This window comes from Genypterus blacodes, unplaced genomic scaffold, assembly GCF_046128005.1.
Source record: "Genypterus blacodes isolate CSIRO-AG114 ecotype Tasmania unplaced genomic scaffold, CSIRO-AGI_Gbla_v1 ptg000039l_1, whole genome shotgun sequence".
Lineage (NCBI taxonomy): Eukaryota > Metazoa > Chordata > Actinopteri > Ophidiiformes > Ophidiidae > Genypterus > Genypterus blacodes.
In genome coordinates, this window is record NW_027466852.1 from 6,323,042 (window position 1) to 6,336,011 (window position 12,970).

At 47.9% G+C, this 12,970-nt stretch overlaps 1 protein-coding gene across 1 annotated transcript in view; it reads left to right on the plus strand.

Annotated features, from left to right (window-relative positions):
• pkd1a (polycystic kidney disease 1a) overlaps positions 1-12,026 on the plus strand; it is a 51,053-nt gene extending 39,027 nt beyond the window's left edge. Inside the window, exons 35-56 of the mRNA XM_076147864.1 lie at positions 621-885; positions 976-1,171; positions 1,366-1,536; positions 1,616-1,759; positions 1,858-2,068; positions 2,237-2,363; positions 2,536-2,646; positions 2,753-2,802; positions 2,946-3,160; positions 3,286-3,364; positions 3,455-3,570; positions 4,461-4,663; positions 4,824-5,018; positions 5,318-5,457; positions 6,029-6,159; positions 6,443-6,533; positions 6,648-6,749; positions 8,401-8,572; positions 9,087-9,377; positions 9,485-9,619; positions 9,742-10,068; positions 10,182-12,026. Coding sequence (XP_076003979.1) covers positions 621-885; positions 976-1,171; positions 1,366-1,536; positions 1,616-1,759; positions 1,858-2,068; positions 2,237-2,363; positions 2,536-2,646; positions 2,753-2,802; positions 2,946-3,160; positions 3,286-3,364; positions 3,455-3,570; positions 4,461-4,663; positions 4,824-5,018; positions 5,318-5,457; positions 6,029-6,159; positions 6,443-6,533; positions 6,648-6,749; positions 8,401-8,572; positions 9,087-9,377; positions 9,485-9,619; positions 9,742-10,068; positions 10,182-11,228 — 4,519 coding nt within the window. The 3' untranslated portion in view covers positions 11,229-12,026. The remainder of the gene's footprint in view (positions 1-620; positions 886-975; positions 1,172-1,365; positions 1,537-1,615; positions 1,760-1,857; positions 2,069-2,236; positions 2,364-2,535; positions 2,647-2,752; positions 2,803-2,945; positions 3,161-3,285; positions 3,365-3,454; positions 3,571-4,460; positions 4,664-4,823; positions 5,019-5,317; positions 5,458-6,028; positions 6,160-6,442; positions 6,534-6,647; positions 6,750-8,400; positions 8,573-9,086; positions 9,378-9,484; positions 9,620-9,741; positions 10,069-10,181) is intronic.
• The last annotated feature ends 944 nt before the right edge of the window (positions 12,027-12,970 follow it).

Below are 12,970 nucleotides of genomic sequence, written 5' to 3' on the forward strand. Positions count from 1 at the left end.
TATATCTGTCACAGCGTCACATGATGTTTAATAAACATGTAAGGAGTTACCTCAGCATGTGTTAGCAGCAGCGCTCGGTAAAGTTGAGAGACAAGAAACATCTCTTTTCGTGGTCTTTACCGCTGCAACTAATTATTTTATTATTAGTTTATTTTTTTCAGGGACAATGCAGCGCACATTATTACACACATAGCCATCACAAATCAATGCATAACAGAGTATGTAGATGTGTTACATGAAAGGTCCCTGGTCAGGCCTTTCTAAACAAAAAACATAACATGTAGTGGTCTAAAAAGTTATTTAAATTAAAAAAAGTTGTTGTGTACGTGTGCATACACCTCTCTATACACATACAGACCAATATCAAACATCAAAGGTATAGTCTGAGTCAGACGACACCAAACCATACACATCAGAACAAACACAGCATGAGAACAACACAAACAGTAAATCACATGACAACACAAACCCCAGACACCCTGCCGCTCTCACCGAAGCGAACAGCAAGGCATCTAGCACAGACAGTACAATAATACCTGGACAGTAGAGTGTGTGTACTGTGTGTGTGTGTGAGCGTGTCCATGAGGCAGACAGTGTAACCTCTGTGCTGTGTTACACAGGGCCTACGACACCACGCTGGACTACTTTATCAACGTAACAACTTCCTGCAGCACCGGCTCCCACAATCTTGGTGTGCGTTTGGAAGTGGGTGTGTTTGCCTCTCTGTGCCAGTACTTCAGCAAGAGTGAGAAACAGTGGAGGACAGATGGCATGGTGCCTCTGGCAGAAACCAATGCCAGCAGGGCTGTCTGTCGTACCAAGCACCTCACAGCTTTCGCCGCAGGACTTTTTGTCCCAACCAACGCAGTTAGCTTCACTGCACCAGTCAGTATTACACAGACACAACAGCGCTAATGCTAATGTACATACACGCACACAAACACACGCTCTTAAAGCCTCCCCCTTCTTTTTCAGGAGCGTTCTGGTGCGCCGAGCCTGGTGGTGCTGTTGGTGTGTGTGCTGGGCTTGCTTTGTTATGCCGTGGCAGCGGCTATTTTACACAAGTTGGACCAGCTGGATTTACGCCGGGCGGGTGTGGTTCCACTGTGTGGGCGAGATGGACTCTTCAAGTATGAGGTCCAGGTCAAGACTGGCTGGGGCCGAGGGGCAGGTCAGTTAACTCCTATTCACCTGCAAGATGGTCAAACACAAGCAAAGGCGTCGATCAGTATTTCTACCAGTATCTAAACTAATTTAAAATGTTAATATGTTTATACAAACATAAGTGTGGAGGACATGTGGAAATAACCAGTGTAAAGTGAATGTTCTTGTGTCTTTATGGTGTTTGTGTTTGTGCACTTGCAGGTACCACAGCACATGTAGGAATCAGTTTGTACGGGCGTGAGAGCCGCAGTGGACACCGTCATCTAGACACCAGAGGAGCCTTTGCACGCAATACTCTGGACATATTCCATATTGCAACAGACACAAACCTGGGCAGCATCTGGAAAATACGAGTTTGGCACGACAACAAGGGTACAGACACACACACTCTCCACCACACACCCTGACTTTATTCACTTCTGTAATTTAATCTTTGGTGCCCTGCCATCAGGTCTGTCTCCAGCGTGGATGTTACAGTACGTCTTGATCAAAGACCTACAAACAGGAAGCAGCTACTTCTTCCTTATAGACGAATGGTTGTCAGTGGATAATGAGCGAACTGATGGCCGGGTGGACATGGAGGCAGAGGCCTCTGGTAAGAAACAGCTGAATATAAGAGCATCACTATCTACTTCCACTGTATGTATGTCTACTCACTCTGGCTCATTTCTTCTCATTCCCTCTAAACTGTAGAGGAGGCTGTGCTTCGTCGTTTGCCTCGCCTCCTGGTGTGTGAGCTTCAGAGGGCGGTGTGTGAGAGTCACCTGTGGCTGTCACTGTGGGAAAGGCCCACCCGCAGCCCATTTACACGTCTGCAGAGAGCCACATGCTGCGCTGTGTTACTGCAGTTATTTCTACTGACCAACACTCTGTGGTACAGCATTGTGGTGGACAAGAGATACAGGTAGAGGAGAGCGAGAGAGTGACCGTGTGTTTGTGTGTGTGTGTGTGTGTGTGTGTGTGTGTGTGTGTGTGTGTGTGTGTGTGTGTGTGTGTGTGTGTGTGAGAGAATGTGTGAGATTGTACATTACAGGTCGATTTCTGTGTGTTTCAATGTTAACCTGTGTTGCAGCCCAAGGCCCGTGTCTCGTCTTTCTTCTCTGAATGGGGAGACGGTGGCAGCAGGCTTGGTTAGCTGTCTGATCGCTTACCCGCTCTACCTGCTCATCTTCACACTCTTCAGAATGAGCCGCAGCAAGGTGACAGACACCTAACATAAATGTTAAACATAAATGTGAAATGTCTCTGTATCTCTCATAGGCTATGCAAGAAGCTGACAAGTATGTATGTGTGTGTGTGTGTGTGTGTGTGTGTGTGTGTGCGTGTGTGTGTGTGTGTGTGTGTGTGTGTGTGCGTGTGTGTGTACATCAGTGTGTATCTGTTGAGCAGGTGCCACCACAAGTGGACCAGGAGTCAGTGGAGATTGATGACTTCCTGGACAACTCAATGGCAGGAAGTTCCTTCTTGTTTTTCAGTGGCGAGGTAGAGTGTGATGAGAAAGTTACTGTGAGTCACAGTTACAGTTCCTAATATGATTTTCCATTGCATTGTAATGTAAAAATGCTCTCTCTCTCTCGCTCTCCCGTAGACCAACTCAGAGGAAACAAATATGGATTTGCCCACTCCATCGACCAAAAGGTGACTTCTTGTTGTTGCCATGGCAGTAGTTTCAATAAGATGTTTCAGACTTTTTGTTAATGGGAAGACAAATACGGAAAGTCTGCCAGAGAAATTTCCAGTCTAGTCGATAACTCTTAAACACCATCGAACATCTCTTGCAGTGTGGCGAGCTGGGGCACGGCTGAGCAGGAGGAGACGGAGGACAGGGATTGGCCGGAGCTGTTGAGTGATGTCACCGTGGTTGGAGGGGCGGGGCTTGGTGCAGGGCTGCCTAGGCTGAAGAGAGGCCAGGGTAGCAGACACCTTGGCGTGGACATGACCTTTAACCCTGACGACGAGGAAGGAACCGGGCACAACAAGTATTTCACCTCGTCAGGTAACTGTGGCGTGAAGGCTGTGAAATCAGATCAGACAGTACAACTTTGTTGCCAATAAAAATGGGCCTGATTGCCAACTGTCTAACGGGAAAACTGACATCCACATCCTCTCATCCTCTCACAGATGAAGATCTGATCAAGCACATTCTCGCAGATGGTCAGAATTTCTTTCCTCAGCCAGATGAGAGTGAGATGGCCGACCTGTAAGTTTTAGAGGAGGCAGATGATTTGCCAGGTGTTCCTCAGGATCCGGTTGAGGTTGGTGTTAATTTCCCTGCATCCGTTTTCACCAGGTCGAGTATTTTTGGAGATAAGACCGAAGTGATTCTCCTTCAGAAGCTGAGTGAGCCTCTTCCCCCAGACCCTGTGAGGAGAGACCCACCTAAAACTGCCTTCACCTCCAATACAGGTGTGTGTGCGCGCCTCCTCTTAAGGTTATGCTGTTTCTCATAATAATCTATAATATCCACAGAATAAGAAAACAACCCCAGGTTATTTGCCACATTGTACAACAGACTGCAGTTACACTCTTCACTTCACACAGAACTACTTTAGAGCTACAATAGAGACATAAATAAGCAGTATTCAGTAATGAGGACAATATTGTGTCTTGTGCTAATATGAATATAACCTATAGTTACCCTTTGATGTGGAAAATGTGTGTATGCATTGTGCTTTCATTCTGCTCCGCTGCTTTAATGTTCAGTGAGCAGGAACAACTCCTGTGCTGTCAGAAGATAAATAAATAAATAAGGCGTTGGTGGTCTCCTCGCTTTATTCAGTGTAACGACTTCAAAGTCCTCGTGAGTTAGAAATGAAATATTTCCAAAATCGTCATATTTTTTTAACAACGTTGTACACATAGATGTGGACTTAGACAGTTTCCTGTTTTGACAATTTTGAGTAGCTGTTCTGCAGAAAGTGCTATAGCTCAGTAGTCTGTTGACATTTTCACACAGGTGTTTTCAAGCGTGTTTCCTCACACACAACACATGTACTTCATTTGTCTCATGAATAAATATGTGGATATTATTAGTGTAACGCTGCCTCCTGCTGGATTTATTTGCAGTAAGTATGCCTTCCATTATTGTCTATAAATGTAACAGTTTTCTAGGCCAGATATTTGAATAGTTCTTCAGGAAAGACCAGCGAAAACTTAAAGGCTTTATATCTATAGCTGCCATCAAAACGTTCTAGTCCGTCTGTATTTCTTATCTTTTATTATCCTGTAATTCATCTCTGTTGTTGTACGTTACCCTCCTCACCTCCCCTGCGTCTCTTTTCCTCACCCGTCTGCAGTGGTGACAGATGTGTGTCGTCCCAGACGCTTCCCTCCCTGGTGTGGACGTGCTGCCCTGTGGGGGAGCTGGGCAGGAATCGCTTTGGCCAACGCCATATCCATTTGGGCCGGCCATGGATTCACCCAAAGTGTGGCCATGTTGTGGCTCATTTCCTGCTTTGCCAGCTTCCTGTGCTCCTGCTTGCTGTTGGAGCCTATTAAGGTAAATATATATATACAGTGTCTACCTGGCACACATGTTAAAACTCCAAAACCAGTTTGGATATTTTCTATTTTTCTTCAGTTGGTCAGTCTGAATGATCCACTTCAGTAAGTGTTCTAACCTTTTTGCCTCCCCTGCCCTGCCCTTCTCCACCCTGCAGGTATTGTGTGAGGCTGTGTACTATGCAGTGTATGTGCGTCGTCTGCGTCCAGAGGAACAGGACGTGCTGGTTGAGTTCCCTCGGGTAGAGAGGGTGGTCCAGCGGGTCCCCAAGGTGCGCCCACCGCAGGGCTTTGCTCTGTCCCAGGCTCGGCACCAAGCACGCAAGGTCCACATGTTGCACACCATGCTGAAGGTGAGAGGGTGAGGGTGAGAGTGAGAGAGCGAGAGAGAGAGATGCATATACCATTGGATGTATGTGTAGCACCTCCTCCTGATATTATTCTCAATTGGTGTGGGCTTCATTTGTATTTTTTTCAAATGTACTTTTAATTATTTTGTAAGTATGATTTGTTTTCACTTAAACAGCCCAACTGGCCCAGTGGTCCACATGGGCGTCAGTAACTTTCAGTAACATTCAGCACCTCTCGGTCTCAGGTGGTTCTTGTGGCTTATCTCTGGTGTAATAATCAAATTGTTGCTTCCCATTTTCAGAGTTTCCTGGTTTATATGTTTTTCCTGCTGGTCGTTTTGCTCCTCAACTACTCTGACACGGCCAAAGACGCACACGGCCTGAGGCTGCATAACCAGCTGCAACGAACGCTACACACCCCTGAGTACCACAACATCAGCAGGTATATACAGACACACACACTTCAGCTGCAAACTCGCCAATCATGCTTAGAAACCTGTGTAAAATATCAATGCTTTTGTTCTGCAATGAACTTATACTACTAAGTGAACAAAGCTGCCGGTGAACACACTTGTATGTGAGGTCACAGTCGAGAGCATTCAGAAAAAGTAATGTTAATGTTAACAGGTCTCGACCCGATCCATCTGTATACCGCATCAGACTCGAGACCATGACCTCAGACCTTGGGTGCATAATGGGAGCAGATGAGAAAATAAATCGGCTCGAGCAAGTTGTGTGTGTTTTTGTGGCGCTCTTGTTAGTAGACAGAGCAGCAGAGTGTCTCTTCATTACACCACCACATACAACTGCAGCAATATTGATTGACTCATACAGGCTGCAGAGAGTGCTGCTGCGTCCTCTGTCCACACACACACACACACACAGCTCCAAACCCTCCACAGCACGCAGCCATTCGCACACGAACTTGTTTTGATACAATACGATACAAAACATTTTTAACGTGTCTTCCATGATGTCGTTTTTCTGAATACATGCCATTATTTGTCCTTCAGTCGAGAGGACGTTCTGGTGTGGCTGAATCACTCCCTGTTGCCACGGCTACTGGATGACAAAAACCTTTTAAAAGACACAGGGAGCGTGTTACTGGGAACCGTGAGACTTCGACAAATCCGTGACAGGCTGGGTGAGATTGCTTTGTGGTCACTGAGTCTTTGTGGTGGTTACTTTATACATGAGTTTGCTCAGAGCTGACCGACCGAGGCTAAATCTGTCATCAGACAATACTTCTATTTGTGCTTCATTCATCTGAAACCTTCACCAAATAAAATTCCTCTTGTTGCTCTTCATCACTTGCGTGTACAGTTCCTGAGTCATCAGAATTCAACACTTTAAATGCTCAAACCATTTATGCTCTCTGAGGTCTTGTTGAAACTCTTTCTGAAAACTTGAACATTTTACTTGTGCAGATCCCACGGGTTCCAGGATGGGACTTTGGGTTACAGCTGCATCTAAACACACCGAGGGCCTCGCCAATTACAGCGCCGGTGATGCTAATGGGTACGGAAAGGAAGGAGAACTGGATGGTTACGAGCCCTCAATGCAGTTTTAGCTCCCTGTTCATGGAGCTCATGTGACGTTTTCTCTCTGTTCCCCGCCTTCTCTTCTCCTCAGGGTGGATGGTGGTGGAGGTTCTGTCCTTCAGCTGAACAGAAGCCTGGGTCAGGCCTGGTCTTCCATACAGCGCCTACAGGAGCTGCACTGGCTCGACCATAGGTAACTTACGGTGCTGGAAATACTTCAGAAAACTCAAGTAGTGTTACATATATTGGTCAAGGCTTTAAAAAGTTTCTTTTGTGACATTTTAAATCCATCCAACAGTCCATTGACCTCTAGTTGTAAAGTAAAGAAGAGACAACAAATCAATGAACAAACCTATTAATAACAAATAATTATGTTAATATAATATAAAATCAATACAAATGTAGCTGTTCAAACTGTCATCGGGCTCATGAGGGAGCCGCTGCCCAGTATCCTTCACTTTGTGTACATGCAGAAACGTCTCTCCTCCTCCTGTAACATCATATGGGATCTGCAGGCTAGTAAGAGAAGTGCACGTTGCCACCTCCTGGGCTGGAGTAGCCACTGCAACACTTATTATTATAACTCGTGTGACGCGTCACATCTGCTACAATTCATGACAACTCCTATACGAACACACACTGTGTGAACACAGAACGAGCAACTGAATGAATGATACAAGAGAAACTAAATTCAGATGAAGAAAAGTGAAGGATTATAACTTTATTTACTTTATTTATTACTTCTGTCTGTCAGAAACACTGTTGGGTACAAGCACATATTAACCTTTTGTGATGGTACTGTGGTGGAAATTCGCCTTATGCAGCAAGACTATTGAGAAGACTCAGGAGTAAAATGAAGAATCAGTTTATACCTTTACACTGCAGTGGGTAAGTTCTGGTTGTTAGACAGAAAAGTACATTACATAACATGAATTCTTATACAGGCAAAAGTAAACAAGTGGGGATTGGACAGTTCCAGGGCGTCAGAGGCGCCTCTGGGTGTCCTGTCTGTCACAGCGCAGTCACAGTGCAGAGATACACAGGCGCCGCTCTGGACCCAAGGGCGGAGAGTGCGACAACACAGGCACAATGGAAGCCTAAACAATCTCCAGGTTTATGTGTAAAAGGTGAAGACCCAAGGCACACATCATATTTGTAGATCACACTGTAGGATTTGATTTGATTAATTAAACACATTTGATTGGTTATTGATACATACACACAGATAGTTATTTTTCCACAACATTCCCCACTTTTTGTCATATTGGACAAACCCCAGAAGAGAAAACCTTCAACACATATCTACCCCACCTTGTACAGAGGAAGGTACAAGGTGGCAAACAATTTGGAGGACACACAGGGGAAGGGAAATTTAAACACATTAACACATTGACATTTGGAGCATCTCATAACATCAACACTTCCCCGCCCCAGCCGGAGATGAGAGGAAGCATATAACAAACGAGACTCGTAAACAAGAATTTTCAAAGGTCCCCCGGTACACCGTCTGAGAACGCTGCGTCCCATCCGGGGACCAAGCCAGGACGATCAGCGCCAACTAATCATGAGCATTACACAGAATAAAATGACACGGAAAGCCGTTGGCCCAAAGCGATGGAGTGGTCTCCACTCGGGCACGATTACTTCCCCGATATTGGAAACCATTTCAGCCTGAAAATGAAAGAATTTGTTACGGTTGGCAGTCTTTGATGTTCTGCAGGTGTTCCTGTGGTCTCATGTTGGCTATGGATCCAACCGTAATTCGGTGATGTCAGTATCAGCAGGGAAATGTTGATGTAACCCTTATCCATTGTGTGTGTGTGTGTGTGTGTGCGTGTGTGTAGGACCCGTGCTGTGTTGGTGGAGTTCTCCCTCTACAACATCAATACCGACCTCCTGGCAGTTTTCTCCTTCCTCTTTGACTTCCCCGTTTCTGAGCGTGCCCAGTCCAGCCTTGACCTTCTCACCACCAGCCTCTGGCCAATCACAGGCCTGGACCTGCAGCTCCTTCTCACGGTAACACACACACAGGCACTAGTGAAGAAGACTCCTTTTTGTATAACTGAAGAAATCAAAGTCCCACCTTGTTGTTGTTGCCCATAACTTTGACAACTTATATTCTCTCCATACGTTTCTCCATAATGTCCATTCTAACACAGTGCTGCAGTTTGAGTGTGAAAGTTAAAAACACGCTCTTGAAATGGAAATACATAGTATTTGCGCAGAAACACAAACTTAATTAAAATAGAATAATTACTATACTAATTTGCCACAATAACAAACTTTGCCAAGATTTCAGTTCCAATTCCCTGCAGAAATGTCTGTACCACAGCTGGTACACCAACCACAGTTTGAGAACCCACTGATCTAAAGCATTATGGGTGTTGATAGTGCCGTCCCAGAGTTCAGGTGTTGACCATATGAGTCAGTTATCTAACAAGTGATTGATTGCGATGGAAAACGGAAGGATCGGCAGCTCATCCACTCGTGACTTCATGAACTCAGTTGCCGTTTTCATCCCCTGTTCCAGATCATCCTCCTGGCTCTGGTGTTGTATTTCCTGGTCCGGGGGGTCCTGGGCGTCCTCAGAGAGGGCTCGGTGTACCTGCTGTCCGCCTGGAGGCTGCTGGGTCTCTGTAAACTGGCCCTGGCAGCGTCTGTGTGCGGCTTGCACCTGAGCCGCTGCTGCACGGCCAAGCAGCAGTGGGTGAGCTACCTGCGGCACCCGAGGGACGCGTTCACCGACTTCTACCCTTTAGCCAGACAGAGTCAAGTGTACACAGTCATGGCGGCCTTGCTGCTGTTCATACTGGTGCTCAAGGTGAGGAGCAGAGCGGCGGTAAATGGGATTAGCCTGCAAGTACCACTTACTGTCAAGAGGAAAAGGTTTGAATGCGTTTTGTTTGTTTGCTTTGGCTCAACCTCCAGGCGTCCCACCAGCTGAGGTTCCTGCGTGAGTGGGCTGTGTTTGGCAGAGCTCTGAGGCGTTCAGTCTGGGAGTTTCTGGGCGTCGCTGTGGCTTTACTGCTGCTGCTGCTGGCTTACTCACACACAGGACACCTGGTAGGACTCCAAAGCAAATGTGCTGAATTGAAACATGCTCCTGTGATGATCTAAATGTGAATTATGTCCAGTTATAAACTTTCCTATCCTTTCCTCCCCTCCTTTCCTCCTCCACCCTCCAGCTCTTCCACTCTGTGCTGGATGGCTACAGCAGCATAAGCTCTGCGTGCCTCTCTTTGTTGGCCGCCAATGGGCGTGGCCTGTTATCGAGGCAACCTGGCTGGATGATGACAGGTCCCACTAGCTCCGCCTCTTTGCTGGCGTTCCACACCAGCTTCGCCGTCCTGCGGCTGCTGTCGCTCTGGCTGGTGGCCTCTGTGTTACTGAGGAACTACCGGCGGGCCCGAGCAGAGCTGTACCGCCCGGCCGTGGATCTCCAGGACTACGAGATGGTGGAGCTGTTCCTCAGACGGCTCAAAATGTGGATGGGACTCAGCAGGGCTAAGGAGGTACAGAATGATCCACATCCGGTTCCTGCTTCATCAGTGTCATTAGTCTTCAGAGTGTTTACAGTAGTGAGTTGCGTGTTAATCCCCCTTCTTCCTTTTATCTCCATCTTAAGTTTCGCCACAAGGTGCGCTTTGAGGGCATGGAGCTCCCGCCGTCCCGATCCTCCTCCACCAGCGACTGCAAGTCCCTGTGTTTGCCGCCGCTGGACGCTCCTGACTCCCCCCCTACTCCAGACAGCGTGGACGCGGGATCGGAGGCCTCGTGGCGCCCGGCCTCGTCCAGCCCCTGCAGTCTGACGGAAGCCCCGGGCATCGGCCTGGGCCTGGGCCTGGGTCTCGGGCTGGGCCTGGGTCCAGGAGTGGTGGTGGGAGGCGCCAGCTGGAGGGAGAGGGCGGAGACGGAAGCCTCTCTGAGGAGGCTCCTCCCCACGCTGGACGCCTTGCTGCAACAGCTTGACCGTGTCACTATGGCAACGGAGGACCTGTACCACATCGAGTGCAGCCTGGAGCGAGCCCAGAGGAAAAGGAGAGGGACGGGAAGGCAGAGAGGAAGAGAGCGAGAAGGCAGTCGGGGAGGCAGCAGTGAAGCGGGACAGAAGGCAGTGGGAGAGGAAAAGGACTCTGCTGGATGGAGAGGAAGACGGAGCGGCAAGGAAAGACAGAAAGGGAGCAAGAAGGGAAAGAAGATGGAGAAAAGTGAAGTGACAAAGGACTGTGGGAACACAGCGGCCAACCCCAAGAAGACCCCCGCACCCTCGCCCGTTTCCTTTTTAAAACCCAGGCCGTCCTCTGCCTTCCCCCTCACCACAGCTCCTCAGGCCAAAGCTTCAGTCAGTGTAGCTCCGCCCCCTCCAGTCTCACTCGCCAAATGCGCGTCTGAGCCGTCCTTCCACCACGTGACGGAGACAAACCCCCCCACACAAGTCTCACCACCTCCCTCCTCACTGACTGTCTCTACTCCTGCACCTATTAGCCCCGCCCCCACGACCGAGCGAGACCCCCCCACGGACAGAGAGACCCTCCCCTCCTCCAGCCTGTTCAACCACCCGTCTCACACCACCACCATTCCTACGCGCAAACGAAAGCGCAAGCCCCCGCCCCTCAAAAACAAGGTGCACCCCAACTTAGACAGGCACGTGCCCGGACACCCCAAATCCTGAAGAGCAGGATGCGTGAGAACCTTTCAGAGAGGAGCAGAAGGAACAGAACAGGGACGCTGGGTTAAGGACGAGAGGAGGATGGGGACAGCAGGTTTTGTCCCCAGGTGCCTCCTCTCTAAATCCAGAGAGAGAGACTAGCTGGCGGGGGAGCAGCGGCACGTCAGCCGGATCATTCACTGCTCTCAGAAACTCGGTGCAGGTCGCCGCTTTCTAACTGAACTTCGGTCACATTTTCAAAACGCCAAAGGTCTTATTTCCCAGGACCGAACCTGACCCCTGAACCCATGTGACCCTGGAGGTCGCGTGCGGTTCTTGACAGGAGCACAGGAACGTGCTCACCAGAGAACTAACAAACTGAAGGCAGACAGCCAGTGTGTGTGCGTGCGCGCGTTTGTATGTGTGTTTGTGTTGATTTCTCAGTTATGTTGTTTGTCTTTTATTTTTTCCTAAGGAAGGTATTGTGCGTTTGGGTCAGATGGGTCATTGTGGCTCGTCGGACCGGTCTTGAGTTCTGCTCTTGAAGCTAAATTTGCATGCGGGCGCAGGCAGAAACGCGCACTTGCAGGAAACACACAAACACACACATAGAAATAACACTGAAGGTACAGAAAGTCTTAACGGTGACGTAACATCCCTCACACAAACACAAGTGTGCTGGGAGCCGACGGGACGCCGCCGGCTCCCAGCAGCCATTACGTCAGGGCTCAAGAGAGGAAAGACCTCCACTTAGACCAGTATGAAGGGTCGAGACGAGGACGAGCGAAAGGGAAGAGAAGAGAAGACGACGAGAAAGAAGAAGGAGGCAAGAGGCATCAGATGTTTAAGAGTTCGAGTTAAAGCTTTTGGTTCTCCCGCCACTTCAGGAAGTGAGAGGGACGCAGTAACACACCTGGACTCTTTGTTTTGATGCTGGGTTCAAGCATGGTTGTGATTTAAAAGCACTTTTGTTCTAACGCGTCGATTGTGTTCTAAATAAGCTCGGTATCCAAACCAAATAGAGGAAGCTTCACCCGCGCCGCATCGTAACCGTACACGTTGCCAAAGCTTTTGCATCATTTATGCATCCCGAGACCAAAACCATAGCCATTCAATCATTCATTTTGTACTTAGCACTTTATTTCCGAAACGGAGCTGATATTCAACCGTATTTAACTCTTTAAGTGTCAAGTGTTCATGTCGTAACAGCTACATTATAAAAGCCGATTAAGTATTAAGAGTAGTAATAGCTCACGGCTGTTTTTGTGTTTGTTTGTTTGTTTAGAGGTGCGACTCTATTTGTTCTTCCTGTGTCCAGTGGGCAGATCTCAGGGACCCCAAACCTACAGACAGAGAGCGAGGAAAGGTTAAAGAAAAGAAAGAAAGAGGAGCGACTCCAATGACACACACACACACAGATTAAAGAGATTCCCTTTGTTCCGCCGTCTTCCTCCTCCAGAGTGTGTACTTATCTGTATATGTTGGTGCTTACTGGTGTACATATTTTTGCTTTTCATGATCAGTATTGTTTCTATGCTGCGTTGGCATATAAGTCAGGTCGAGCACTGGTGTTGCGAACCCAAAAACATCACATTTGTCCCCCCACACACACTCATTTACATGCTCTTTGTGTACTTTGTAACGTGCCAAAGCCCACCTGCATGTTTTCAACTTGTGTTTTTTATTTTTGTGTTGTGTATTTTTGTTAAAGCGGATCTCTGATAATGAAAATATTTGTCTTTGCTCTTTTTGTACTCAAGCGGACT